We start from the raw sequence: 26,576 nt of genomic DNA, 5'->3' as shown, positions 1-26,576 counted from the left end.
TTGAAGGAATAATCTTCTCCTCAATTGGGTGGACCTTGCAAAGTCTGGGTAAACACTGATCCTTAAACCTAGAAAGGGCTCAGTTCGATGTCGAAAAAACATCCGTAGTATCCTGTCCTTGTCCGATTCTAACAAGAAAGAGGCAATCACTGTTGAAGGTGACACTTGATCTTATTGGGTGGTTTCCAAAAAAAAAAAATATTTGTGAGATCCAAATCAGGAAATGCAGGTGTAAGAACTTGTAGTCCTTTACCCATATAAGGGGATGTAATAAACTCTTGACATCGTTGGCAATGCCGTCTCAGGAATTTTCATAATCTGAATTAAATATTTTTTCCACAATTCTCTTGGTGATACCAATGGATCCTTGGGAAAATTAAGGGGGAAAAATATCAGATGTATTATCTGATTTTCTAATTGCTCTGTTTTATTTAGCAATATCTGATTTTCCACTATAATATTCTTTTGAATTTTAAGAGAATCTTTCATTTTCTCCTCCAGGAATATGCAAGCTTTTTTGCCTACGTCTACTTTTTACTCCACATTTTTAATGTGGGAATCCATTTGTTTTATAATAGCAACCAATGCGTTGAGTTGTAAAAATAAATTCTCATTTAACATTTGGATAGCATCCCATATTGAGTCCAAGGACATTATTTGAAGTCTGACCAGGTCTTTCTTAAGTTTTATAGTATCAAATAGCAAGTCCCCACCTGAATTTCTATAATGGCCCCAGCTTCTTCCGTTCCGGCTGTCTGTATTGAAGGCCTCAAAGGGCCTCCATGGTGGCCCACACTTCCTCTTTTAAATCGCCAGAGTCTTCCTCCTCTTGGCTGGTTGTTGAGAAAATCGTGTCTGTCTCGTCATCGCTGGGTTCGCTGGAGGCCTTCAATCCTCCAGGGACACAGTTGTATGAGGCTCATGCAGGGGAGTGGTTCCGACTTTCTCCCGTTCCTCCTGCTGCAAGCCAACTCCCGGGGTACTTGCTTCTCAGACAACGTGGGCGACCATTGAGCCTCGGTGCGGAAAAGCAGAGGAAGCAGGCTGAGCTTCGCGTTCCTTAGTTCGCGTCTTCCTCACAATATGCGGCATTACTACAACTTCAGAAAACAGACCAATGGAGCAATCTCACTCTTGTCCGGTCCGATCTGCCATCTTGGGTCCTCCCAGAAAAACATTTCTGTATCTGAGTCTAGAGCTTTAGTGGCCCTCCATGGTAAATTCATTGATGGCAGGATTAAGGCATTGGTTGAGTAAGCTGGGAGAAGGCCTATTCAAATAGCCACACCTTCACTTTTCTTTCTGAAAGTAAGTTAGCCTGGTTCAAGTTGGATGGGATGTGGTACCATGTTCCAGAGTCTGGAAGCAGAACAGCCGAAGGCCTTCTTTCTCATGGCAGGTTTGTGTTGTGGATGTCAGAGGAGAGGTGGCATGGGATGTAAGGAGGGGTGAGAGATACTCTGGGGCCTGTTTGACCATGCATTTGTGGGTGAAACAGAGGATTTTGATTTTTATCCTGGCTTCTATAGGAAGTCGGTGAAGATGGTAAAGCATGAGCTGGAGGTGGGCGGAAGATTCAGCGATTACTATGAGTCTGGCTGGTGTGCTTTGTATGAGTTTTTGTTTTGGAGATCTTATAGAGGAGGGAGCTGCAGTAGTCCTAAGCTACTACTGATCAGAGTGTGAATGACAAAGGGCAGGTAATGCTGCTCAAAGTAATTGGGTAAGTTGCTGGAGACAGAGATGCATGAAGTAAGCTCTAACTACTTTGGGGACGTGAGGGGTCATTGACAGATTAGGATCCAGTTGGAATCCTACTCTTCAGCCTGTTTCTTTAGGATGGCTCCAATCCCATTGTTAAGGGATGATTTCATTATGACAACCATCTTGTATGTCATGCTCATTTGATTTCACGAGTACGCTGAAGCACAGCATTATGGAAAACATGGCAGACCATAACAGCAATAGACGAAAACCTTGAGGCATGCTAAATCATAGAAAATTTGTAGTAAAAGGCAATGAAAGAGAATCCTCTAAAACGTCAACAAAAAAGTCAACCAATGCCAGGGAACTGGTTGTAAAGGGAGGATGTGCTAACTTCCTAATCCCTTCGGAAAGCATGCCCCCTAAAATCCATCATTTCACATACTGCTCTTTGTTGTTGATTAAGCTTGCTTTAGGCATATTTGTCTTGACCCACTTGTAAATATTTTAAGATTTCCCTACCCTCACAAGAGTTAAGAAGCGCTTTCTCTTAGGTTTGGCATACAAATGAACTAAATTTTGATAAAAAGATCGCATTCCGGTGAAGCTGGTTCCCCTCACCATTTCATTGTTATCCATCACTTCTAGACTCTCTTAACATATACTCCTATTCGTTCTTTGGGCTGGCCATCCTTTTCCCTATCCATCCATCCATCTCTCTCCAGCAGCCTGCAATGCCTTAGCAAGGGCATCTTGCCATCTTTGCTCCACGAGGTAAATCTCGCTTTGTGTTCGATGCTCCACCACCCATCTCCCCCTACTCAGCTGTCCATCATCCATGCCTCCTGTCATACATCGCCTTTACTCAGCCCCTCTGAAGTAATTTCCACACTGGCCAAGACACAGGCGTCTCTGTTTGCGAATCAGGAGAGAGGCTAACTTTGAGAAATGCAATAAAAGTGGGGAAGCTGCGGCTGCTGCTGCTGTTAAAGCTCCGCGGTGAGGCTGATCCTCGTCTCAGATTATAAGAAATGATTTCCATGATCTGACTCCACTGGACCTGCTCGGGCGAGCGGGAGGTCCGTCAATGCAACCTTTGACGCGCAGAAAGGGAACCAATGGTACGAAAAAAGGCGAACTCCCCCTCCCCTCACTCTCCCCACCCCGAGTCCACCTCACGCACTTCCTGCGCACCGGAGAAGCCCGGAGGCGCAGAAATGCAACTTTCTCAGCCCTCCGTGGGAAGGGGAGGGGATGAGGGGGAAGGCGGAGCCCCTGGACAGGGGGGGGGGGGGGGCTCTTTGTTTCGGGTTGGCCACAGCTGGGCGGAGGGCGGGCGGTATGCAAACGAAGGGGGCGTGGCGGGCAGCCGCCTCCCCGCCCCCTGCCTCCTCGCGCCGGGGCTCGTGGGCAGCGTGTTTAGCTCCTGGGGAAGAGTCGCGCCGGATCCCACAGGGAAGAGGCGGCAGCGCGAGGCGTAGCGCAAGCAGAAGGGGAGGAAGCAGAGCAGCCCGGACGGTTTCCGGCTCCAGCCGCCCTCCAGCTTTCTCTCTGGTCGGTCCCCCCTTCGTTCGCACCTTCCGAGAAGGGAGAGAGAAAAACATTTTCTTTTTTTTTTTGTTTTTTTGAGTGGAACAACAAAGCGAAAAAAAGAAAGGAAGGGAAAAAAAAAGAATAAAAAAACAAACTTGCCTCATGTCACAGGAAAAATTACACTGAGGTGGCAAAGCCTGCAGCTCTAGCTCATCCTATTGTTTCCTAAACTGCTGTAAGAGGAAATCCTCTCTTCTCTTCTTTATCTTTTTTTTTTGTTTGAATGTTGTATTTCGTCTTCAGTCGAAGGGGCATCGTTTTAATACAAAAGGGACCTCAGCCCTCCTGCTCCAAGTCATCTCCTCTCCTGTCTCTCCTGCTTTTGTTGTCTCCTGCTGCCTTGGATTTGCCTGATTCGGTCATCGCCAGCCTTCTTTGGGTGTAAAAGAAAAACAAAACAAAACAAAAAAAAATTCTCTTTTGGGCGCCTGGTGTTTGTTTTGTTTGCATTTGCTATAAGAAAACAGAAAAAAAAAAGAGGAAGTGATCTTTGTGTGTGTTTTGGGGCAAGAAAATCAAAGACGAGAGAAGGAAGCGAGAGAGAGAGAGAGAAAAGGTTGTTTTCATGTTTGGGATTCAGGAAAGTATTCAAAGGAGTGGGAGCAGCATGAAGGAAGAGCCGCTGGGCACGGGGCTGAACGCCGTCCGGACGTGGATGCAAGGAGCCGGCGTCCTGGATGCAAACACGGCCGCTCAGAGGTAGGAAGGGCGCTCCCTTCATCGCGCCCCCCTGCGCGCTTTCCGATCCAGCAGGGTTTCTTTTTATTATTATTATTATTTTTTTTTTTTGCATTTTTTATTTTGTTGAAATGAAAGATCCCGCTGTTTTAGATCGAGTCCCGGGAAACCGAGGAGAGCAGAAGGGGAGGGGGAGAGGCACAGCCTGAGATGGGACGGAAAAAAAAAGAGAGAGCGAGTTCGCTTCAGCATCCTCCTGCAGGCTTCTACCTGTTTCTCGGGGTGATGCTTCCCTCCTCCTCTAACTTTAAGGCTCCCACCCCCTTAGTGTGGTGTAACTTCTACATTAAAAAAAAAGAAAAGATAAGGACGTTTCCCAAATCGGCTCCTGTTTCTAGTAGATTGTAGGTGATCGCTGAAAGAAAAGTAGCCAGCCCTGTCATTCAGGAGTTAGAAACCCAAAGCACGTGCAGAAAGTGAACGGTCCTGGGTGACAGAACAATTCTGAAAAATGTCAAATGCCACCTTTCCGAGCCCCATTACCTCGCAGCACACTCCGAGTTTGGCTAAGCTTACTTTTTTTTTTTTTTTTTTTTTTTTAACTCTTTTGAAGAGAATAGGCCTCAGTAAATAGAGTGTGCGGTACCCCAAACACATGGATATTTGTTTATGCACATTTATGTAGTTATTTGTCCGCACCCATGTATTTTCAAACTTTATTCGTTATGCATTTTATATGCAAGGATCCTTCATTTTCCCGGGACACCGAAACCATGCGATTGTGACAGATAAAGCTGCTTTGTAAGCTACACTGTAACAATTGGGGAATACCCGGACAATTTGTATTTTAAAGGAGAATATGACCTGGAATCCACGAGCAGATCTGCTCTGACTTTCACCTCTTGTGGCTCTAGCTCTGACAGTCCGCTTTGTAAATTGTAATTATTTAGGACTGGAGCGCATTTGGGCTGCGGCAAAGTGCATCGGAAGAGATGATTAAAATCCTTATTTACTAGGTTCATTGGCCACTTCAAACCTAATGATTCATACCAAAATGCCACCACTCCCCTAAATTCACCATCCTTTACTTATCAACGAGAGGGCTTCCCCTGGATAGAAAAGGATTTGATCCGATGCTGTACAATACAAGAAATGCTTGCTAGTAGGTTGGGGCAATCTTTTCCCATACCTGTCAGATTGTGAATTAAAGAGAAGCGTTTCCCATCCTAGAGGGTCTGTGGAACCTGCACGTGTTAGGGGGGATGGATGGGGGGGAACGTGGAGGGACAGACGGGGTGGGGGGATAGAAAGGTTGGTGGGAAGAGAGAGATAAGCAGACCGCTGAAGTGACAGCGGCCATCGGGGGTGGCGGAGGGAGAATGAGGCTCCCGGTTCTAATCCGGACTCTTTGCCCACAGTGGGGTGGTCCTGGCCCGGGCTCACTTTGAGAAGCAGCCGCCCTCCAACCTGCGGAAATCCAACTTCTTCCACTTCGTGCTGGCGCTGTACGACAGGCAGGGGCAGCCCGTGGAGATCGAGCGCACCGCCTTCGTGGGCTTCGTGGAGAAGGAAAAAGTAAGTGGGGAGCGCCCGGCTCGGCCCCCGGGTGCAGGAGGGACCCGAGGACTCACCAACTCAGCAAACTTTTCTCGTCCTCTCAGAGATCCGCTCCCACCACACATTTGGCTTTCAAGTGAACCAGATATGAATGAAATGAACATTCAAAGATTGGCTTACACTTTAGGTTTTACACTGAAACCTTTACATATCCGTCCTAATTTTAACATCCCCTTTGCTTCTTAGACAATAACATTTGGCCCTTGTTTCCTAACTTTTAATTTTGTAAGCAGTCTACTTTTTGTTTGTTTGTTGTTGTGGCATTTTTGTCAGAAACGATTGGTCCGGCTTCCCTCAGCGCTGCTGCTCGCTTGCCCCTTTCACCCCGTTTCTTCCCATTCCTCTCCCTCCGGGCTTTTCCTCCCCTTTTTAATACTCGGCCTTTCTTCTTCTTCTTTATTTTTTTTTTTCTTTTCTCGTCAAATTCAGGAATCCAACAGCGAAAAGACGAATAACGGGATCCACTACCGACTGCAGCTTCTCTACAGCAACGGTGAGAGCCCGGGGACGGGAGGGACGTGGGGAGCCGGAGGGGTTCTGGCGCCAGGAGGCAGGCGGATCAGCAGTAACAGCCGCTGCTCGGGCCGGTGGCATGAGCGGGACAGTACCGGGTGGGCCGGGACAGTACCGGGCAGGGGCCCACCCGATGCCGCCCGCTGGCCTTTCCTTTCAGCTGCAGCTGTCGGTCCCTGCTGCCTCCCGGGTCGTGGGGGGGTTATAGAGAGGCCGGAGAGCGCGCCCTAGTTTGCAAACTTTGGGCCGGAGCTGTCCGGGCGCATTTGCCCTTTAACGGGCCCATCGGTCTTGGCTGTGCAATTAGACTAATTTCTAAATCAGGGTCCGGAGCCCCTCTCGGGAGGAATCCCAGAAGCTGCCCTGAGGACCTTGGAAGGGAGAGGACTTGCTTTTTAATTTTTCCTACTCCCCCCTTTTGTCTCTCCAGGGATAAGAACAGAGCAGGATTTCTACGTTCGCCTCATCGACTCCATGACAAAACAGGTAAGTTTCGGGCACCGGAGTGGCCAGGGGAGCTGGGGAGGGGCGGCGGCTCCTGCAGGTGGCACCGAAACCTCTGGAGGTCGGGGGTAGGCAAAGACTCCTTACCCCGGTTTGGAGAAGGGGTTGGAGGGACCCTTGGACTTGTTGATAACTCATTTTTCTGAATTGCTTTTTCTCTTCTATTTACTAAGCCGCTGATTTAAAAGAAAAAAGAAAAGAAATATTTAGTTTCTGATAATTCAAGCTCTTGCTTTATCTGCTTTTTCCTGTCCTTGCCCTGAGCCGGGAAGAAAGTGACTGCTGTCGGGGACATAATTCTAGAAAAAACCTTCACTTCTAGAGTCCCCAGGCCGTGCAGAAAAATCCCACTTTTCGCAGGTGGAGAGAAATCGGAACTAGTTTCTACTTCCCAAATTTCTGCAGTTGTGGCCCACGGCTCTTTATCTCCCCCCCTCCGACCAACCCACAAAGATATGCAAAAAACAACCGAACAAAATAAAACTGAAAGCCCGTCCGATGTCCTTTAATTAGAAGGTCCCCGAATGCCTTTAACAGAGATTGGACAACGGAGAACCACAAATATCCAAAGGCTTTCAAAACGCATTTCACAATGCAATCTAATAATAATAATAATAATAATAATAATAAAAAGCCAATGCCTACTGCAGCTGAGGCTAGAATTCAAATCTTGGGCCCGATTCAGTAAGCCGGGACTGAATTTTTATGAGGCTTTTCTGTTTTCCCTTGCGACCCGCTTGTATTTTCCGAAATCGGGCGAGCAGCTCCGTTGTGCTGGGAGGAGAGGAGCCTCCCACCCCCGGGGTGGGAGCGCCGGCTTCATCTGCCTTGCCCGAAGGCCCTGGGTCAGCTCTTTTTTGCAAATTCGGTGCGAGGGGGTTGTGTGGAGAGACAGAATCCCGGCGTTGGACTGATTTATTCCCCCTTTCTGAATACAGCGATTTATGCTTCGAGCATTGGGCATTATTACAGGGTTTTCTTTTCCCTGCGCGGCCCCCACGGCAGAGAATTTCATTATTACGGATGAGCAAGGTAGTTTCCCGCAGGACGGTGCGTGTTCTGGTATATTGCATTTCCACCTAGCACCGAGAGCTAGTTATTGCTTTTCCGCTGTCTTGCTTTCCTGGCGTTACTTTGCGCGAAAAGTATGGTGCTTTTTTTTTTTTTTTCCAGAAAGGCTGGCGATGTAAATTGAAGAGCGTTATACAATTTTGTTCTAGTGCTCCATATGATCTTTTTTGAGTTGCCCTTGTCAGATATTTATGTAAACAAATTTGGCACAATTATGCATCAACGGTATTTCAGCATTACAGCTTGGGCTGGCATGCTGACTTGCGATTCTGGTTCAGTCTATTTCTTTTTTTCGATTACCCGAACAAAAGTTTTTGTGAATAGTTGGGGTTTTTTTTTTTTTTTTGGTAAAAAGATCTGACCCTGATCTGGTAGTCTGAACATATTATACTGCTGTTGAAACCAGTCCTGGAATAGGAGGAATTCATTGCTAAAAAGACATTACTTATTCACTTTATTATCATAAATAAATAAACAAATATCAAAAGGTTTTAAGGCAAGGGGACTATTTTTGACCCCCAAATCAGTCCAGAGTCCCTGAGACTTCAAATAACAGTGAAACCTTTAAAAAAAAAAAATACAATACAACTCCTTGAATCCTAAACAGGCTATCATTCAGACTTTATTTCATGCAGTGTGACTCCTGAGCTTGCTTATGTAGGTTACTGCATGTAGAAAGAGACACCTTTCTAAGCAGACGGCTAGCTGGCTTTCTTGAGGCTGACAGAGCGAAAGGTGCTGTTCAAAATTGAATTTTTTTTCTTCTCATTAAGGGTTTTTTATTTCATTAAAACTATATCACGACCAGTTTCACCCTCTTCACTCCCTGGGCTGGAAAATAATCCATCCTATTAAAATTAATAGAGTCGATTATAAACCGTGTTTTAAGGGTGGCCTGCCGTATTCTTTTAGGACATCCCATCCTAGGGCACTGTTTGACCTCTTGATCTCTCATTATTATCAAACTGCCAGAGGTTCCTTTGAAAGAACCTGGCAGATATATAACATTTTTAAGATTTGTGACAGACTCTGTATAATCAAACTTCAGTTATGGTGGAAAACATTTATTTTGGCTGTGTGTCTAAATTAAACTCATAGTTTGAAAAACAAACAAACAAAAGGTTTATATAAAACACTGATTTATGTAAAGAGTGGAAAAGCCAGAAGAGACTGAAATTAAGGATTTCTGAAATTTGCTTGTGTTAGTATGTATAACAGTAATTGTAGCTTTTCTTTCCACCAGTTAATGCTTGAAAAGTTGCCTGCACATGCAGTGTTATTATTTTCATAACAAACCCTTCCATAGTCTTGTAGAATTTTTACTGAAACCTTTTTGCTTATTGATGTAACTGTAAATCCATCTGTTTTGGAAGTGTGGCATGTTTTCTTCTTGCTAATAAGATATGCATTAGGAAGTGAAGTGGGGGGATGTGATCCATAAACTTAGGCAAATGTGAATTTATAATTTATGTTTCATCCATAGCAAGTGATATATAGTGGGGTCTCAAATAACTCCTAAACCCTCAAAATGTAATTAAATATTGTAAAGTGTCTGAAATTTCTTCAATTTTTAATGAAAGTTAAGTATAATGTGCCAGCTGAGGGATCATATTCTAGTGCAGAACAGGCCTCACAAAAATAGCTGATTAATGCAAGGAATATTTAGAAAAAAGTACAGTTTCAGAAAGCAAACGTAGTTTCCTAAAACCCATCTAAATCTCGTGCATGATCAGAGCCTCATATGTATTCACGCAAACAATCATGGACTTTCTTTTATGCATTTCTGCAACGCTCTATATGCCTTGTAACTCTATACAAATAACAGTAGTAATAGTAGCATAGGTTTATACACATATGTGTGTGTTCAGTGTCAATTTGCAATATCTGAGAGCATTAATATATATTTTTGCATTGCCGTGTTATCAAAATTTTTGCTAGCAAGTGCTTTAATGCAAGCCTCTTCTTGCATTTACTTTCTCACTGAACCAGGATCCAGTAGGCTGATAGACTTTTCCTAGGACTGAATGTAGAAATGGCTGGGTAAATGAAGTCTGAGCTGGATTTTAGCCGCTTCCCTCTACCCCTGAATAATCTGTCAGATGCAGATGATGTTCATATTTTCGGAATGAAGAACTTTGGAATTTGCATGCATGATCAGGGCCCGTGATTGGGGAAAATGCAAAACAGCAAAGCATCACAGTGGAAAATGTGGTGTTTGGAGTCTGGGGGTGAAAACAAAGCTGAGGATTTTGGAGAGCCTGCCTCAGCCAGATGGCCTAGTGCATTCTCAGTCTGGCAGTCCAACTGCTCCCTCCTGTATAACATACAGCCATTTGTTCTGCGATATTTACGCTAGAGCTGTTTCCATGTGAATGTTTGAACAGCCTTAAAAATGAATGTATTAGGAAAGATGCATTTTATGAAACTCCTGTGAATAAGCTGATTTATACACTGTGTGTATAGACACACACACACACTCACACACACACACTGAATATATGAATGAGATAGTATTGGCTTTTGATTAACATAATATCCCGCTCTGTGCACTGGACAGTTTAATGTGCTATTTCATAACTCTTTGCAGCAGTTGACAAAATTGGGTCCGTGTGGTGCACATTTGGCAAATTAGTGTTTGTTGATATGCAACATTTTTTTTTTTTCTGTTCTGTTCTGTTCTTAAATTCTCCTCTCCCATTATTATTGTAATGGGGTTGATGAGAGATATTATGCACCCGCTTCTTATAACATCTGAAGCACGCACAAGCCATGGTCCTGTGGGGTTTTGTGCCCCGCTAGCCGCGGGATGATGTAAGCGTGATGTCATTTCTTCAGGCCCTTGCTAATCCGTCTTGGAAAACAACAAAAGCCTGCACTCATTGTGTGCTCATCGCACGTAGATGTGGCAGGATCCTGAATCTCTCCCTTTCACCGTGATGCACCAGTCTGAAATTGGCTGCACGGTGATTGTGCTGCATGCTCCTTACATCTTGCCCTGATCTTGTCAGTTAGTGGTTAATGCCACTCAACAGGCCAAACTCACTGTGGACCCTATTCAGCAGTAAATCTGTGGTTGTGCTGGCAGGATTACAGGTGCCCCAAGGCTCAAATTGGCCAATCTGATTAGAATTAAGCACCTTTATGTTTTCTAATGCAGCCAAGATATATATTGCAGAATAGGTTAGGCGATTTGCTTTCAGTTTATTCTGCACCCCCGCCCAGGAGTATTTTTATTATGCCAACAAAAAACGTGAAAATTAGTGCAAAAAGACTCATTATTTTCTTTGTAAAAAATCAGGGTTTATTTTTTGGCGGGGACAGAAGTATGAAGCACTGCTTCGCGTCTCCTCCTGCATCAGGATGGGGGAAAACAGGAGGGAGCGAAAGTGAGAACCAGGGATCATTTGGGATGTGCGGGCAGATCACACAGTAGTTAGGGGTGGGGGAAGGGGGAGGTCTAGGGAATCCTGCTTAGACATCTGTGAGGTTCAAACACAGTTCTGCTTGGTGAGTGTTAGATAATTGGGGGAAAAAGTGAATAATTGTGAGGAACCTGGGATTTTTTTTTTTCCAAGTAAACTAAATGATCCTTTGAATAGGGGCCCAAGGGAATGATTTTAATCGTTTTGTTTGGCATGGGTTACACATGCGAATGGACTAGTTGATCAGGCTTTTTCCTTTGGTTCATAAAGTCTCTTCACCCCCTCATTCCCCCTCAACCCCCTTCCTAAAAGCAGTCAGTCAGCTGGAAGGTTTGAACTGGACTTCAAGAATTTTCTCACATATTGTAAATATTCTTTAGTAAATAATAAATGGCCAGTTACATTTATTAGCGCAGTTTAGTAGCTTGAGAAGCATCGGTTTGGATTTTTTTTTTTTTTTTTTAGGTATTTTTTCATCATTTTAATTGGGAAAATGACAGTTCATTATCCGGTCAGTTTCTCTTGTTTTGGCTGGGTGCGAGCTTGCCCCTCTGTGATTTTGAACTCAAGTAGAATTGAAATGATTTTATGCCCCTTGCTCTTGCTGTTTCTTCATTGTAGGTCAGTTAATCAAGCCTTTTCATGAAGTTCAGTTATAGCACAAGAGTATTTTTCACTTATAACTGTGTTTTCAAACCTAAAAGTTGTTCACCAATTTTTTTTCTTGTTCCCTTGAAAACTGAGCCTGCCCGACTTACTTTGACTACCGATGTCTAGCCCTAATGCCATCTTTCTGGTTTATCTTATTTTTTTGCAACTTTTGTGTGTGATGCGATTGGTTTGTATTCTGTGTGAGACTTCTCTGCAAACGAGATAGTCTCTTGAGCTATCGCTGTACCGTCTGTTGACAAATAAAGAACCCTGCTTATTCCAGTGTTTGACAGAAAGTCATTGACAGTCATCTGAAGGCAGGAGAGGTTCTGCCTCTGAAATATCTGTCATTTGGCAGCTTAAACAGATAACTTGTTGTTGTCTTCTAAGTTCTTGCATGAAATGTCTGTTGCATGTGTGATTTCCAAACTTATTTTCAGCTCTAAGTGGCCTTGATTTTTGTAATGTAATGTGTTTCCTGTAGCACTTTAGAAAGTATTCCCTAGCTATATTCATCCTTTTTCTATTAATAAAATGACGTTTACCAAGCCATATTTAATAGGGTTTATTCAAAAGATGGGTTTTGTGTTTTTGCTGTAAAATAAATAGAAAATGGGAGAATATTTTGTGCCATGTTTTCAAAAGGATTACTTATTTAATTAAAAAAAGGATTATTTATTGAGGATATTTGGAAAGCAAGGTGCTCTAACTTATAACTTTTTGGCGGCAAAGCAATAACACAGTGGCATTCCAGCATTTTGATGAACAGTTTAAACTTGACAACACTTACATTCTAGTATTAACTGTTCCTTGTGTTTGTTTTTTTAAATAAAATATATATACAGAGAGACAGTGTTTTAATGATAAGCAGGCAGATGATTTAATACTTTTGTGTGCTGGAAATTAAAGTTTTTATTTCTGTACTCAGAAAGAATTTACCATCAAAATCTCTTTTTTTTTTGTTTAGTCCAAACTTCTCACATACAATTTGCTTACCCTCAGATCAAATTATTAAGTTGTATATGTGTATCTGTAGCTACACATACACACACATATATCTATCTGTCTATCCATCCATACAAAGGTGTATACACACATGGGGCTGGAAATCCCCTGGCACCAGGTCACTATGGTGCTTAAAATTTGGCACCTGGCATCTGCTCAAGAAGGGCCACCGTAACAAGTAGAGAGACTGGTTGTGAGGGAGCGCTGCTAGGGAGACAGAAAGCAAAAAAAAGTACAAACACTGCCCTCTCTCCCTTCCCTAAAAAAATAGACGAGACAAAACAAGAATGAGAAAAATAGGTAAAAAAAAAAACCAAATAAACAAAACAATAAACAAAAAATTAAAAAGGAAAAAAAAGTGTTAATAAGAGAGATTTTCCTTGGCTCTTAAAAATCCTGGGCTGGTGTAGAAGTTTTAAAAAATATTTTTGTATCCCTGTCTATAACTCTACACAGATCAAGCGGGTGCCACCGTGAGTCCCAAATGAGGCAGCCCAAGGCTCTTAGGGATAAAAAGTGAGCTGTGTCTTGTGTTCCTTCATGCTTGCTCTGGTGTGACAAGGAATGATGTATGCTGCTAAGGGCAGGAGAGTCTTTGCTTTGCACTAACAAATCTGCCTTACCTGCTCATAAAAAATGATTGATGTTGTGGAGGCTAACTGGCTCACCCAGTACATGTGAGACTGGCACCAGGGCACGAGGTGAGGAAAAGATGAACCAAACTCTAGGTGGGAAAGCTGCTGCAGATCTAAGACAGTACTGGAGCTAGTAGTATGTCGAGATAGAAGAATTTCGTTGCCTCTCTTTCTATGGTATGAAGGGAGAGAATCAAATGTTTTCATTCTCTCTTATCACAATCCTTCTCATCGGATCATGCAGTAAGATAGCATGATTTCCTTTTGCAATTTAATTAGGAGTTTTGTTTACTGGTTAATATATTTTTCTCTCTTCCCTGTGCCTTTGGTGACCTTGTCCTCGGTTAGGTTATGTTGCTCCTCGGCTGGGCAGTGTCCGTGATGGCGTATTCGATGCAGTTTTACTGGAAGAAAACCTGCAAGGGGGGGGGGGGGGTCAATGTTTGAAGTGTTGTGTCAGGGCTAAAGTGTTTTGGGAGATGTAGCAACGCGGTAAAACAATTTGTGCCTGGATTCCAGAGCTAAATAGTGAGGGAATTGTTATTGCTTGCCCTGCACCCTAATTATACTATATGCACGAAGGCAGGGCAAGCACTTAAAGTATGCAAAAACGAAATAGGGATGGCATTATGTGCAAAGCTTGGTTGTTATGAATAAAGGAAATTGCACTGCAGGGAGTCCTAATGAGTGCTGGAAATTTACTGCCAGGGGCAAACCTGTTTAGCTTGCTTTTAAAAGGCTTCGCCTACTTTTGGAAAAAAAAGCAAAACAAATTTTTTTTTTTTTCATAGTTTCAGCCTTTCCTCACAAATCGGGGTGACTGTGTACATTTTGTTCATGCTTTCATCCTGTTCATCCTTTCCTCGAAAACCTCCTTTCCTACCCACTTCTGTCCCCTGGTGATTTGGCACATCGTCGGTGCAGTTTAGAGCACCGGCCTCTGATGCGTTTTGCTTGGCAATGCTCGTGGTCAGTGCATATCCCCAGTTATTTTAGCACTGGATGAGACAAATGACCCCTGCCCACTGCAGCTCTGGATATTGCTTGCATCGAGCTGCGCCAGGCAGGGTTCATAGATAGGCCCACGGCAGGAAAGCAAGACGTGAAGAGTAAAAGTGGTATGGCTGATGAACATCTGCTTCTTAGGAGTCCTTCCTGATCATGAAGAGTTGATTTGGTCAACACAGACAATTTTGCAATCATGAATTCTAGGACCTTTACTCCCGGTGTCTTTAGAAATCAGTTTAGGATGTCCAGCCGGTAGAATCATGGGTCTTGATGAAAGCATTAGCTATTTGCAGGCCTTCTTTGTCTTATAGGGTAACTGCCTTACTTTCCTGAATTTCACATGTGATTCAGTGGTATTACAAGTGACCCTTGCGAGTCAAGAACAGCAAAACTAGTCAGCTGAATACCACTGGCATTAGATTTTTAAGCTTCCTGCCATTAAAGATGTGGCAACTTAAAGAGTCATATTGTGCTAGATGTGGCTTCTCTGTTCTTCATTTGATATAAGAATTACTTAGGTTTACAGAAGAGTGAATACAAACCACCTCTTATAATAGCAAGATGTTTTCATGGTGCACCCAGTTATATCTGATAAATTGTCTTCTGCATGGTAAAATAGTTCTGCAAGCACATAACAATTCATTGCAGCTGTCTGTAGAGAACATTTTTAAAATTATAAATAATAGCAATAGAAAAAAACAAAGCTATTAATCTGCAATATTATATAAATAATTGGTAGATCTAAGACACTTCTCTTTCAGATTGAGGGTTTGATTGTGGTTTATCTTAAAAGGAGTTTGTTTGTTTTTGACCCAACAGTTTTCTCTTGCTTGTTTGGGCTTCCAGCGCAATTTGAATCAAGGCCAGGATCTGGCTCCTTGAGTTTTCATTGACTTTCATAATTACCTGGGGATTTTATTTTTAATCTGTTATGTCCTCCCCCCACCCCTCTCCATCCCCAGTGTACCTATTCTGGTCATTGCAGCACTGGTCCTGTGCCGAAGGCCATATATCAGGACTTTTTCTGGAACTAGGCCACTAGGTGTCACCCTTGAGTGATGGCCATGACTCCCACCCCAACCCAGGGGCTGTGAACATTGCCTCTGCAGCATCCCCAGCCCTGGAAGACCTGGGGAGTGGAAGTCCAGTGAGCTACAAGTCCAGCCCTTATCAGGGATTACTTCTGCCCTGCAAAGTATGCGCTTACATTTTCAGCTGGGGGTGGAAATTCACATGCTATTTAAATTGGCCTGTAGCTGCTTAGCATGTCTACCCTATGCCCAGCTGTGGAAGCAGTGATCTTGGTTTATCTGCCTTCTTTAGTTGAGTGGGGGATGAGCGTGCATCATTGACCGAAGCAATCCTAGGCACAACATGAGCATATCTTAAAAATTTTCAGAGTACAGTTTTCATGCTGTTTAAATCGTAAACCTTTTTTTTTTTTTTTTTACATTGGCATCCAGCCAAACAGGCTGCTTCACCAAGGTCCAACCCTAGGGTTGCTTTTGAGGGCCTTTCATTATTTAAGGAAGTGTGATTGGGACTAAACTTGTCTCGTGCATAGAGAGTGGCATCGCCAATCCACCTTACAGGATATGTTAATTGTGCTTATAATGTTTTATGTAATCTAGTTCAGTTAGATAAAAAATAAACCCAACCAGAAACTCAATTATCAAGTGAGATAACGTAAGAGACCTTCGTAAAGTCATAGCAGAGCATTATGTAATCTAGTACCACTGACAGCAGTTTGTACAAACCCAGGTATGTCCCATTGCATTATTACACTGACCAAATGATCTTATAAGTGTAATTCCTTCATCCACTGTATAATTATTTTGTCATCATATTCGCTACATAGGGAAAATTTTAAGAATCCTATTGTAGTATTTTTTTTATTTATTAAAATGTATTGTCCGCACATTTCACAAAACATTAACTACATACACAATAACAGTAGACAAAAAAAAAACCCAGGATAAATGTAAAATAACTAAAGAGCACTGTGAGCCATTTCTGCGTTTATTCATAGCATAATTAGACATTTCTAAACAGATAAAATTCCCTTTAATGACATCTGTACATTAAGAAATACAAGTGGGCTCCATCAGATTCCAAGAAAAACTGGTTTAGCTTAGACTGCTTCACACATCATTCAATCCATGTTTCACACACATCAGTGCCCTTACACATTCAGCAGATTTCAGCATTTTTTTTTTATTTCAAGGGCTAGAACAGGAAAAGATGGTGAAGACCAGCACGTGTAACAGGTGTTGGGGCAGATACGGAGAGCAGTGGTAGAAAAAGGAGTTGAGGTCAGGTAACAAAGCACGGAGGAGGAGGAGGAGGAGGAGGAGGGAGTTGGTGCTGGGTCGCGTGTGGGGAATTTAGGTGCTCATCTATCCGAAAGCTAGAAGTTTTTAGTAACCTACATAAGCACATTAATGTTAAAATCAAACTGCCTAATTTGTTCCTAACAATCAGGTTTAATTTACAGACCTAGTTTATTATTTTACATTGTTACCGTACTATGATGGCACACGAGTAATTTGTAATCTATACCACCCATATTTCTCTTTATCGTGCCCTTCTGTAAACCGTTGTGATGGTATTTAACTTAACGACGGTATATAAAAATTTTTAAATAAATAAATAAATAAAAGTGGAAGGACCTCGGCTGGGCAGACTGGTTGGGCCCATTTGGTCTTTGTCTGTCATTTTTTATTACATTACTGTGTGGCTTCGTAGTCACTGGTCTTCCGCTCCACAGTATTGCAGGAGGTGTTCCTGTTGTGCTCCGCCTTAAGCTACTTGTTTTCTATATGCTCGTGTCTATTACAGTCTGACTCATGCTGGTTCTTAACACAAAACAGTATACATTTTTGTTCTTGAGTCAACATCTGTGTTTTTGTTCAATAAGCTTATGGGACCTCTACAGAGGAGTTTCCATGGGATGTAATAGTTCTTCAGGAAAAAAGCTGCTTAAATCCATACACCCTGCTCGCCTGCTCTTATCGTGATGAATCATTTCTGTTTTGGTTTTAGTGTGTACTTTGGATGGGGAGAGACATCCCAAAGTTTGTATGGCATGAAGTTACTTCTCGCTCAGAGTAATTGGTCTTTACTGAACGTAATCCTGAACTATTTTTTGCTGGCAATTTGCTGTAACCCTGTCCTTATTGCACTGCTCTTAGCAACAATTCACTTTTCGGGGGATTTTCTAGAGAAGGGTATGCTTTTGTTCTGACTTATACATTCAGAAGATTTTAGGGCTTGTTTGGTTTTTTTTTTTGTTTTTTGGAAAATATTTGGCACGTTTGTCTGGCTAACTTCAGCTCTTAGCCTGACAAATGCCTGGGTTTCAAATTTCCCACATGCTGAACACCTCCGAGTTATCTGGCTTAAGTACTTGGGCCGGCTAAAACGTAGCCGGAAAACCTGGAGACATTCCCGGGTCAGCGCCACGTATCTGGCTAAGTTAACTGGATAAACACCGATATTTGGCGATATCCGGTTGGATAAACTTACCCAGCTAACTTCCTGATTGCTGGGTATATTTAGTGGCGTGCCTGTACCACTGATGTTTATCCAGCTAACTTAACTAGATGCCCTATAGCTGAATATTGGCCTCTTTGTTTTGTTTGGATGAATAAGACCCAAATCAGAGTGCTTAACCTTTCTGGGGTTTTTTTTTTATTACCACTATTAGATTTATTTTCCTTCAGAATGGAAAGGAAAATTGTGGTTGTCTTGACTACTAGAAATGAGCAGACCTACTCAGTGATCTGTAGGTGTGCGTGATGCGATGCCAGAGACGCCAGAGAGGGATCATCCTGGGTCTGCTCTTTGGCATTTTGTGCATGGTTCATAAAAGGTCTTTTTCTTAAATGCGTGCAGTTTAAGTAGCCTCACAATTCATCAATGCAATGGGTAACCGGTGGCCATTCCAGCATCTGGGAAAGAATAACCAAATCCTCTCTATCTCTGCATCCTGGATCTTTGACTTTCTGTGCTCTCTCTGCTCATGGATTGCATCTCTCCATTAGGGACATTTTTTTTTTCCCTTTCATTAATTCTGCACATCTCTTCAGGGAGTACAGGAGTTTCACAAACCCATTTTTTAAATTTCTTGCCACTGTGTTTGAGGACTCAACTATGGAAGCAAAATGCAATTATTCACAAACTCTTCACTTGTGCGTCTGACACCTATACTTTGTCTTCTAGGCTATCGTATATGAAGGACAAGACAAGAACCCAGAGATGTGCAGAGTTTTGCTCACACATGAGATAATGTGCAGGTAAGAGAGACTCTGTTCCTTCTTAATTAGTTAGGAGAAGATGAATTCCTCATTCATATTCCAGGTTAAGAAGAAGAACCAGTGTCTGCTTTCAGAAATTATGTCCATAGGAACATAAGATATGTCATTCTGGGTCAGACCAATGGTCCATGAAGCCCGACATCCTGTCTCGGAGAGTGACCAATCTGGGGCACTTGAAAGTAGCCGGCAGATCCCATCCCTGTGGCTTATTCCCAGATGTTCTTCTTGCAGCGATATAAAAATAACCCAGTAGTGTCTGCCTAATTAGAAGTAGAGGCCTCAGGTATGAGATTAGCTGGCTTTACATTAACTGTATAGTTCAGTTGTTTATTTTTTTGATACCATAACTTCAGCCTTTAAGGGCCAAGTGCCATTTGCGATATTGCTGAGCTGTGGGGGAGTAGAGGGGGGAGGGTACCCCTGGCAAGGGCTAGCTGTCAGCAGTTGTCTGCCCCGGAGGGGCACCAGTACACCCACCCTCAAACCCGTTTCTTCCCAAATGCTGGCTGAGTGAGCCATTTCAGAACCGTGGGCATGTTATGCCACTTGCAGATTAGCAGAGCAGTCTTGTAAGGTTTGAACCTGCTCATGGTGCCCGAGTTTGGGAGGTAAACGCCTCGTTTCGCTGGTGGGAGTTTCCCATGAAGAGCTCTTTCTGAAGCGCCAGCCTCGCTTCACTCTAAGACCTCCTTTTTGATAAAGCGTCTCTGTAGCACCCTCAGTTAAAGGTCTGAGATTAAAGCAGCAGGTCCATGAGAGGCAAAAGTGCCTGAAGGTGGAGTCTAATGGCGAAGGTTTACAGCAACAGCACAAAAAAAAAAAAAATTGTACGTAATGCGCTCGGCAGCTGAGACCTTTAGAATTCTCCTTTTTATTTCATTCTTGAATGTTACTTTTTTTTTTTTTTAAAGTTCTTTCTATCTGGCGGCTCCCACGATTAGGAATTCGGGTAATTTGGGGGCGTTGCTGGGACGCCCATCGTCAGAACGCCGGGCTCTAGTGTGAGCAGGTGAAGAATTAACTAATGGAAGGTGGACTTTTATTTATCCAAAGCAGGGGATGTAGCAGCTGTAATCAAAACAATAACGGGTGAACGAATGTGCAGAATACACAGCAGACGCATTTCATGCTGAATGGGTCAGGAACAACTATAGTAATGGCGTGATGGTTAATGGAAAAACAGGTTGAAGTCCATATTCGGCCACTATCTGGATAGCAGAGTTAGTGGAACGAACCTGTCTGGATGACTTTGGAGCCACGTTATTGAATATACAGTGACTTTCTTAAAGTTAGCCGGATAACTTTCTTTGATTAACTTTAGGAAAGCTCTTTGGCCTGACCAGACCTAGCCGGCTAACTTTGACTGTCAGAATTAGCCAGATAACTCAGCTCCTCCCAGTTGCGCCCCCCCAAGGAACACCTTATACTTAGCTCCTAAATATTTATTTAGCCAGATAAGTTCTGAGTTATCTGTCTGAGTGCTTCTGAGTATGGATCTCTTTAGAACGTACAGTGCCCTAATCATCTACCACAGTCCATATGTTTTTTATTTTAACAAATATAATAAAAAAAAACTAGAATTGCACAGAGACGGTTGTCCACTTGAAAATTCTTTCTTTTTTTAGAGTTTGAATCATCAAAAATCTAATGCAAAAAAAAAAAAGATTTACACAAAATGATTGTGTACGACAGAATCCACTGACCCGACGCCGGTTGTGTTTTGGCATTCTTGTGCCTGCTTCAGGAAGAAGTGACACACCGACTTCTTCATCTGAATTCAGAGAGGGTGTAAACTCACAGAACCTTTCAGGAGCGTGTCTGATGTGGTCAGGGACTTCACAATGAAATGGGCACGCTCTTGGAAAGTTTTGTGAGCTGTAAGCGAGGATTCACTCCCTCTCTTGAAGATCAAGAGGTCAGTTTGCTACGTCCCCCAAAGCAGGATCTTCCAACGGCTTTCAGTCGCTTTCGGGCCAATACAGTAAAGTCCGTGGGAGAGCGGGCGAATGCCCGCTCTCCCGGCGCGCGCACAGGCCACACTCCTGTGCACGCGATTCAGTATTCAAATTAGGCCCGGCAGTCAAAAGAGGTAAAAAGAAACGCTAGGGACACTAGCGCGTCCCTAGTGTCTGACCACTTTCCTGGTGCCCGGAGAAATTAGAGCCTACCTTTGGGTAGGCTCTAATTTCTGAAAGTAAAACGTGCGGCTTGGCTGCACATTTTCCTTTCTGAATCACGCGGGAATACCTAATAGGGCCATCAACATGCATTTGCATGTTGCGGGCGCTATTAGTTTCGGGGGGGTTGGACGCGCGTTTTCGACCCCTTACTGAATAAGGGGTAATGCTAGCGTGTTGAAAATGCGTGTCCAATCGTGGGTTAACAGTGCACTCCGCCGGAGCGCACTGTACTGTATCAGCCTGTTTGTGAGTAACAGCAGAGGCAAAGTTAGAGGGCAGCCTATGTCCTTGGCTTTGCTTAACTAAAGAGAAGGTTGCAGGTAAAAATCATTTCCTGGAGAGACGCAGCTCTGCTGTGCATGGACTGGTGCTACGTTTTAAGGTAGAAGAGATGTCCTCCTGGTGCTGGCCTGGCGGTGAGGTGAGGGGATCTGTTCAGAAAAGATGCCTGGTTCTGTCTGCTCAACCTGCCCAGTGTGTTGAGAGTTCAACTCAGCAGATACCCTTTTGCAGTATCTGTTTACTCATTGGAGTGCACATTTGAGATGCTATATATATATATTTTTTTCTTTTCTCAAATTTAAGAAGAATTGGAGAATAGGCTGTGGGGCCCATTCCGTTCCCCTTATTGTGCTGAAGAAGGCCTGGGTGTGTCAGTTTGCCTTAGCTTTCTGATTGGCTGCCTGAGCACGCTATAAATACCCTGTGTTCCCTCAGTAATTTGCAGTTGGTGATTAGAGCTACAATAATAGCAACAAACAAAAAGATCCCAGGATTAGCAGAGTTTCTGTGGACAGGCAGAGAAGAGATCTGAAAGTGGAATTTAGCTCAAGCCCTGGCACCTGTCCTTCACGCTGCTTTAGTGACTCGGTTAACATATCCAGTTCAGATACCAAGAGCCAGAACTGGACTGCTGTGGTCCTGCGGTCCCTCATTTGTAGCTACCGAGAAAAATAACTTCCACAAGGCACTGTACCGAGTACGGCCCAGGAAGGGGAAGTTTGCTCTGCAACTGTCTGCATTTTGCATGGTAAAAATGTACAGATACACTCTACGTTCCTTGGGTATCATTTTTATTCCTGCCCTGGAAAACAGTTTACCTGGTGACAGTGTCTCTTAATCAGTCTGGAAGAAGCAGTGCCTAACGCAACGTGTATAGCGTCAACTTAATCTGATATATGTGTACAAACACCAAGGCGGTCACCAGTCAGATCACTTGACTGATTGAGCGAATGGTTCACCATCTCCCTATTCTATACACAGTATGGTCTGGTCCATTCCACCTTAAAGAAGGTTTTTTTGAAATAGTTTTTAAAAATATTTTCCTGAAGGGGGAGCTTCATTGACCTCACTGGAAGTTGAAGTCCTCTGTTTATCCACAGAACAGGTACAGCGTGAACAGTGGCAGTGCACCCCTCCCCACACAGCCCTGCCAATGTGCCTCAACTCTTTGGGTAAGAGGATTATTTGGTTTCCTTGCCTATTCAGTCCTTGGCCTCCTTACAATTGCGGCTGTAGTTTTAGTGATGTGGACGCCTGTCCTATGGGAATTGGACTGGGTGTGCCAACTTGCCTTACCTATGCCAACAAACAGCTTTCGGACACCAAAGGCTTTTGGCCATTACTGATGTAGACTGGATGTGAACCAAAAATCCAGTGGAAGAGACTCTCTGTCCCCCCTGTCAATAGTCATCTAGCTGCCAATTAAAGTTGTCTTTTAGAGTTGAAGAGTAATGGCATACACTGACAGCAATGTCATCACCCTACTCTTCCAGCATTGCTGTCAGAGTAATTCTGGAAATGCCAGGAGTGGGAAAGAGGTGGTTGGAAAGAGTGGGAAGGGAAGTAGGAGGGATTGCAATTTTGCAAAAAAAAAAACCCCAGGGAAGGGTGCGGTGTCTTCAGGACACTAGTTCTATATTTTTATTTGTGGGATTGCGGGAGGAGAGGGTAGAAAACCAGGTGCTAGGCCTGCACTTAATCTGAAGAACCCCAAGTTTATTTTTTCCTGTAATCCATTTTGCATGTAGCCGGTTAAGTAGCAAGTTTATCCAGCCACGCATGACCAGATAACTTTAGGACTGCTCCGAGGCAGTCTTGGTTATCTGGATAACTTTGCTGGATATCGCTGCATATTGGCTAAGATAGCCAGATAACTTTGCTGTGCCTGGAATAGCCCCACATGTCTCTTGTTTACCCAGCTAAGATTTAGAAAGATAAGGACTTATCCGGATAAAACTTGGGCGGATATGTTCCCCTAATATTCAAAAGTCGTGCTCCAAATATTCAAAAGTAGGGATGCCTTTGAATACCAGCTCCTTTATCAATATATTTTCTATTCATTGGTGACCTTCAGAATTCTCTTCCATTGACAAGGAAACTGTGAATTATCCTTAGGGACCTTCGTTTTCAGTTTTTAATTTTGGGGGGAATTTTTAAGAAAACCTTTTATTTATGCTTGTTTTAATAAAATGAACATAAAAAGAACATGCATTAAGCAAAAGCTACTTGAAATGAAATATTAGAGTCAAAGAATTACAGACATTAGCACGGTTCATACCACATTATAAAAAAACAATAACTAAGAAATAATCTTATCCAAAGACTCAAACAAGCAAAAAGAGAAGCAATACCACAATCCTCGAAGTAATATACTATCAAACAAGCAAAAAGACCCCAGTGGCTTCTACATCAGTGGAACTAAAAGACAGATTACAGGGAAGTCATGAAGCAGGTACAATGGGATTCAGCATTGCCCAACTGCTCTAAGAGAGTCTTAATTGCCCAGGTTCGAAAAACAAATAGGAAGTGTTTTCCCACAAATGTATCTGTGTATATTATAATGAAAAAAGGGGAAAAATCATTGGAGAAAGCAGTCATTTTCCCCCACAAATGTTTCTCCTATTTTTGTTCGATATAAAAAACACTGATGAATTCCAAGTTAAAATAAAAACTGAAAACAAAGGTTCCTACCTAGGTTGCTTTTTATTTTTATTTTTTCACCCAGAAGTTTTCTCTTGTTCCTTTGGGTTTTCAGCGCAATTGGAGCCAGGACTGGGATCTGGCACCAGGAGCTCTCATCCCCAACTACCCGGGGATTTTTCCTGCTATTTTAAATTTCCTCCCAACGCACCTAGCCCGGTCACTGCGGGGACTGTCTTGGGCTGCCTCCCATGCACCAGAGTGCCTTTTGGAACCCTGCAATCGCGGGCCCTAAATCTGACCACTAGGTGTCGCCGTTCCATGGTGACCGTCTCCCTCCCTCCCCCAGAGGCTGGGAACGCTACTGCCACAGCATCCCCAGCCCTGTCTGACCCAAGGCAGGAATCGGATCCCTTCCCTCTGTATGGCAGCTTGCAGCACTGCCACTGAACCACTAGACCAGCCTCAGTCAACTTTTATCCACCTACAAATTCAACCCCAAAATAATATACGAACATAAAAAGATAAGAACATGCCATACTGGGTTAGACCAAAGGTCCATCAAGCCCAGCATCCTGTTTCCAGCAGTGGCCAATCCAGGCCATAAGAACCTAGCAAGTACCCAAAAACTAAGGGCCAGAGGGGAGCCCTGATGGCTTTCCCCGTTCCCTCCAAGGCCGCTCTGAAATCGGAGCACCTTGGAGGGAACTTTTTCTCCGGCCCCCCCCCCTCCCCCACCTTCCCCTATCTAACCCTATCTAACACTATAACGAATCCTCCTCTTTACCTGTTTAGAGCAGTTTCAGCTCCCCACACTTTTTGCCGTGTTCTCTGGCCAGCCTTTTGCCTTTTCCCTGGAGGATAATAATGCTGAAGTATCATCAGGTTGGGTTTTTTTTATTTTTTCCAAGTCTCTTGTACTCTAGACAAGTTTCACCACATTTGTCAGCTGGAGTTCCCTGGTGGAATATCTGCTTCTTAGCTCCCAGAGATGTTTGTCTGGTGTCGGGTAAGGGATGACCCACCTCAGTCTTCCTAGAAGGGTTTTTGTGACTTCCTATAATGTGGGGAAGCAGCTGGCTGAGAGACAGGCTGAGCTGTTCTACGTGGAAGCCCGACAGTAACCTTTTTCTCCCGCCTTTATTGTCGAACAGTGACAAACATCATCGTGCTAATTGCCTAAAGGTGAATCTTAAAAGCCTGGTGCGCGCCAAAACCGGGCGATACCTGCACACGTTGGGCCGGCACGCGCCAAGCAGGTTTTAAAAGTCCGCCGCGTACACGCGTACTTGCCGCTACGTGCACCAATCGAAAGTTCCAAAAACGGGTGGGGATTGGGCCTGGTTCTAAATACTTAAACGCAAGGGGCATGCCGGGGACCCCAGCAGCGTAACTTTACTTCTGCTATGGATGATGAGCAAGTTACAAAACATTAGATAAATAGATAGATCGGCGGGGTTTTAAGGGTCAGGGCTAACAGGGGACAAAGGAGGCTAATAAACTAGAGGGGTTTGGAAGTCCTATCCCTTACCTGGACAACCTGGGAACGAACTGGCAAAACTGGTAATTGCATCAGTGCATGTGTCTATTAAAATCCCCCCACTTACACAGTGGAAGTGGCATTTGCATGCATAGGCGCATGTCCACTTAAAATTGCGCGCACGTGTGCACGCGTTCAGCGCATGATATGCATATGTTAAAAAATGGCTGCATCCCTGGGTGTGGGCGGATGAATGCGCGCACATGTGTACTCTCGCGCCTGTTTAAAAGTTACCATCTAAGCATTAAAAAAAGGCATCATTTTCTAACCTAGGGTCCGTTGCAATAAGGTGCGCTTAGCAGAGAGCACAGTTTTATCTGCAATTCTTCCCAGTTTTTCTGAACAAATGGCACTCCCGATGCAGCACACAAAAAAGGTGTGCGTAGAACTGCACGCACTGCATGTTGCCCTTGCATAGAAATCCCATGCAAAAAAAAAAAGGCATTACCTATTACCCCCCCCCCCCCCACCCCCATGCAGAGAGGTGTGCCAGCTAAATTCAGGTTTTCTTAGTGCTGAAAATTATATTCCTGGTCAGAGGTGGAGTAAAGTTTCTGGTACTAATGTTAGTCTATGGGCAGAACCAGGAGTTCTGGTGCAGAAAATATGATTTGCGCACATAAACCATGTTTTCTGTGCATAAGATATGGGTTATGCACATAAATCCTGTTCTGCTGTTTGCTAAGCCTGTTTTGTGCACACATTTTCTGGGTTGTGTGCATTTTTTAACTCGCTATGCATTAGCATACCGTTTGCTTAGTGCATCAGGAGTTAAAACTTTGCTTGTGCATTAAGAAACTGTGCTTTGAATTTCAGCACGCAACTTTAACGCATAGCTAATTATATCAGCCCCCTAATTTAGCATTCATGTAAATATTTCTTTTATAGATTGCCAGGTATACTGTCAACTGATTTTGTGGGTTTTGTTTTTGGGAATTCTATGAAGTAAATTAATCTCCAGCAATTATTCAGAAATAAAACACCAGGGTATCAGGAACTGTGAACATTTTTCCCCTACCTTATTTTTTTTCTAATATTTATATTCCATCTATATTGGACCAGATGTGCTAGGCAGATTAGATTATTTATTTAAAATATTTTGGGGAATACAGCTGTGGATGGCCATATTGTTTCTTCCCATCTGCAACAAATTATCAAGGAAGCAATCTTACCTAGCTACCTAAAAGCCTGCAGAGTAAGCAGGTGTTTATGTGCTC

The 26,576-nt window shown here is 43.4% G+C and overlaps 1 protein-coding gene across 6 annotated transcripts in view; it reads left to right on the top strand.

Annotated features, from left to right (window-relative positions):
- Positions 1-3,037: 3,037 nt before the first annotated feature.
- EBF1 (EBF transcription factor 1) overlaps positions 3,038-26,576 on the top strand; it is a 486,294-nt gene continuing 462,755 nt past the window's right edge. For 4 of the 6 annotated variants that reach the window (XM_029583772.1, XM_029583769.1, XM_029583770.1 and 1 more), the window contains exons 1-5: positions 3,038-3,996; positions 5,394-5,550; positions 6,022-6,085; positions 6,536-6,591; positions 18,623-18,696. In XM_029583772.1, the coding sequence (XP_029439632.1) occupies positions 3,863-3,996; positions 5,394-5,550; positions 6,022-6,085; positions 6,536-6,591; positions 18,623-18,696 (485 nt within the window). In that variant the 5' untranslated portion in view covers positions 3,038-3,862. The remainder of the gene's footprint in view (positions 3,997-5,393; positions 5,551-6,021; positions 6,086-6,535; positions 6,592-18,622; positions 18,697-26,576) is intronic. The other 2 variants (XM_029583771.1, XM_029583768.1) reach the window with 1 other exon arrangement.

This window comes from Rhinatrema bivittatum, chromosome 18, assembly GCF_901001135.1.
Source record: "Rhinatrema bivittatum chromosome 18, aRhiBiv1.1, whole genome shotgun sequence".
In the NCBI taxonomy this organism is placed as follows: domain Eukaryota; kingdom Metazoa; phylum Chordata; class Amphibia; order Gymnophiona; family Rhinatrematidae; genus Rhinatrema; species Rhinatrema bivittatum.
Note: the sequence above shows the minus strand (reverse complement) of the source record. Positions and strands in the feature narration are given on the sequence as shown.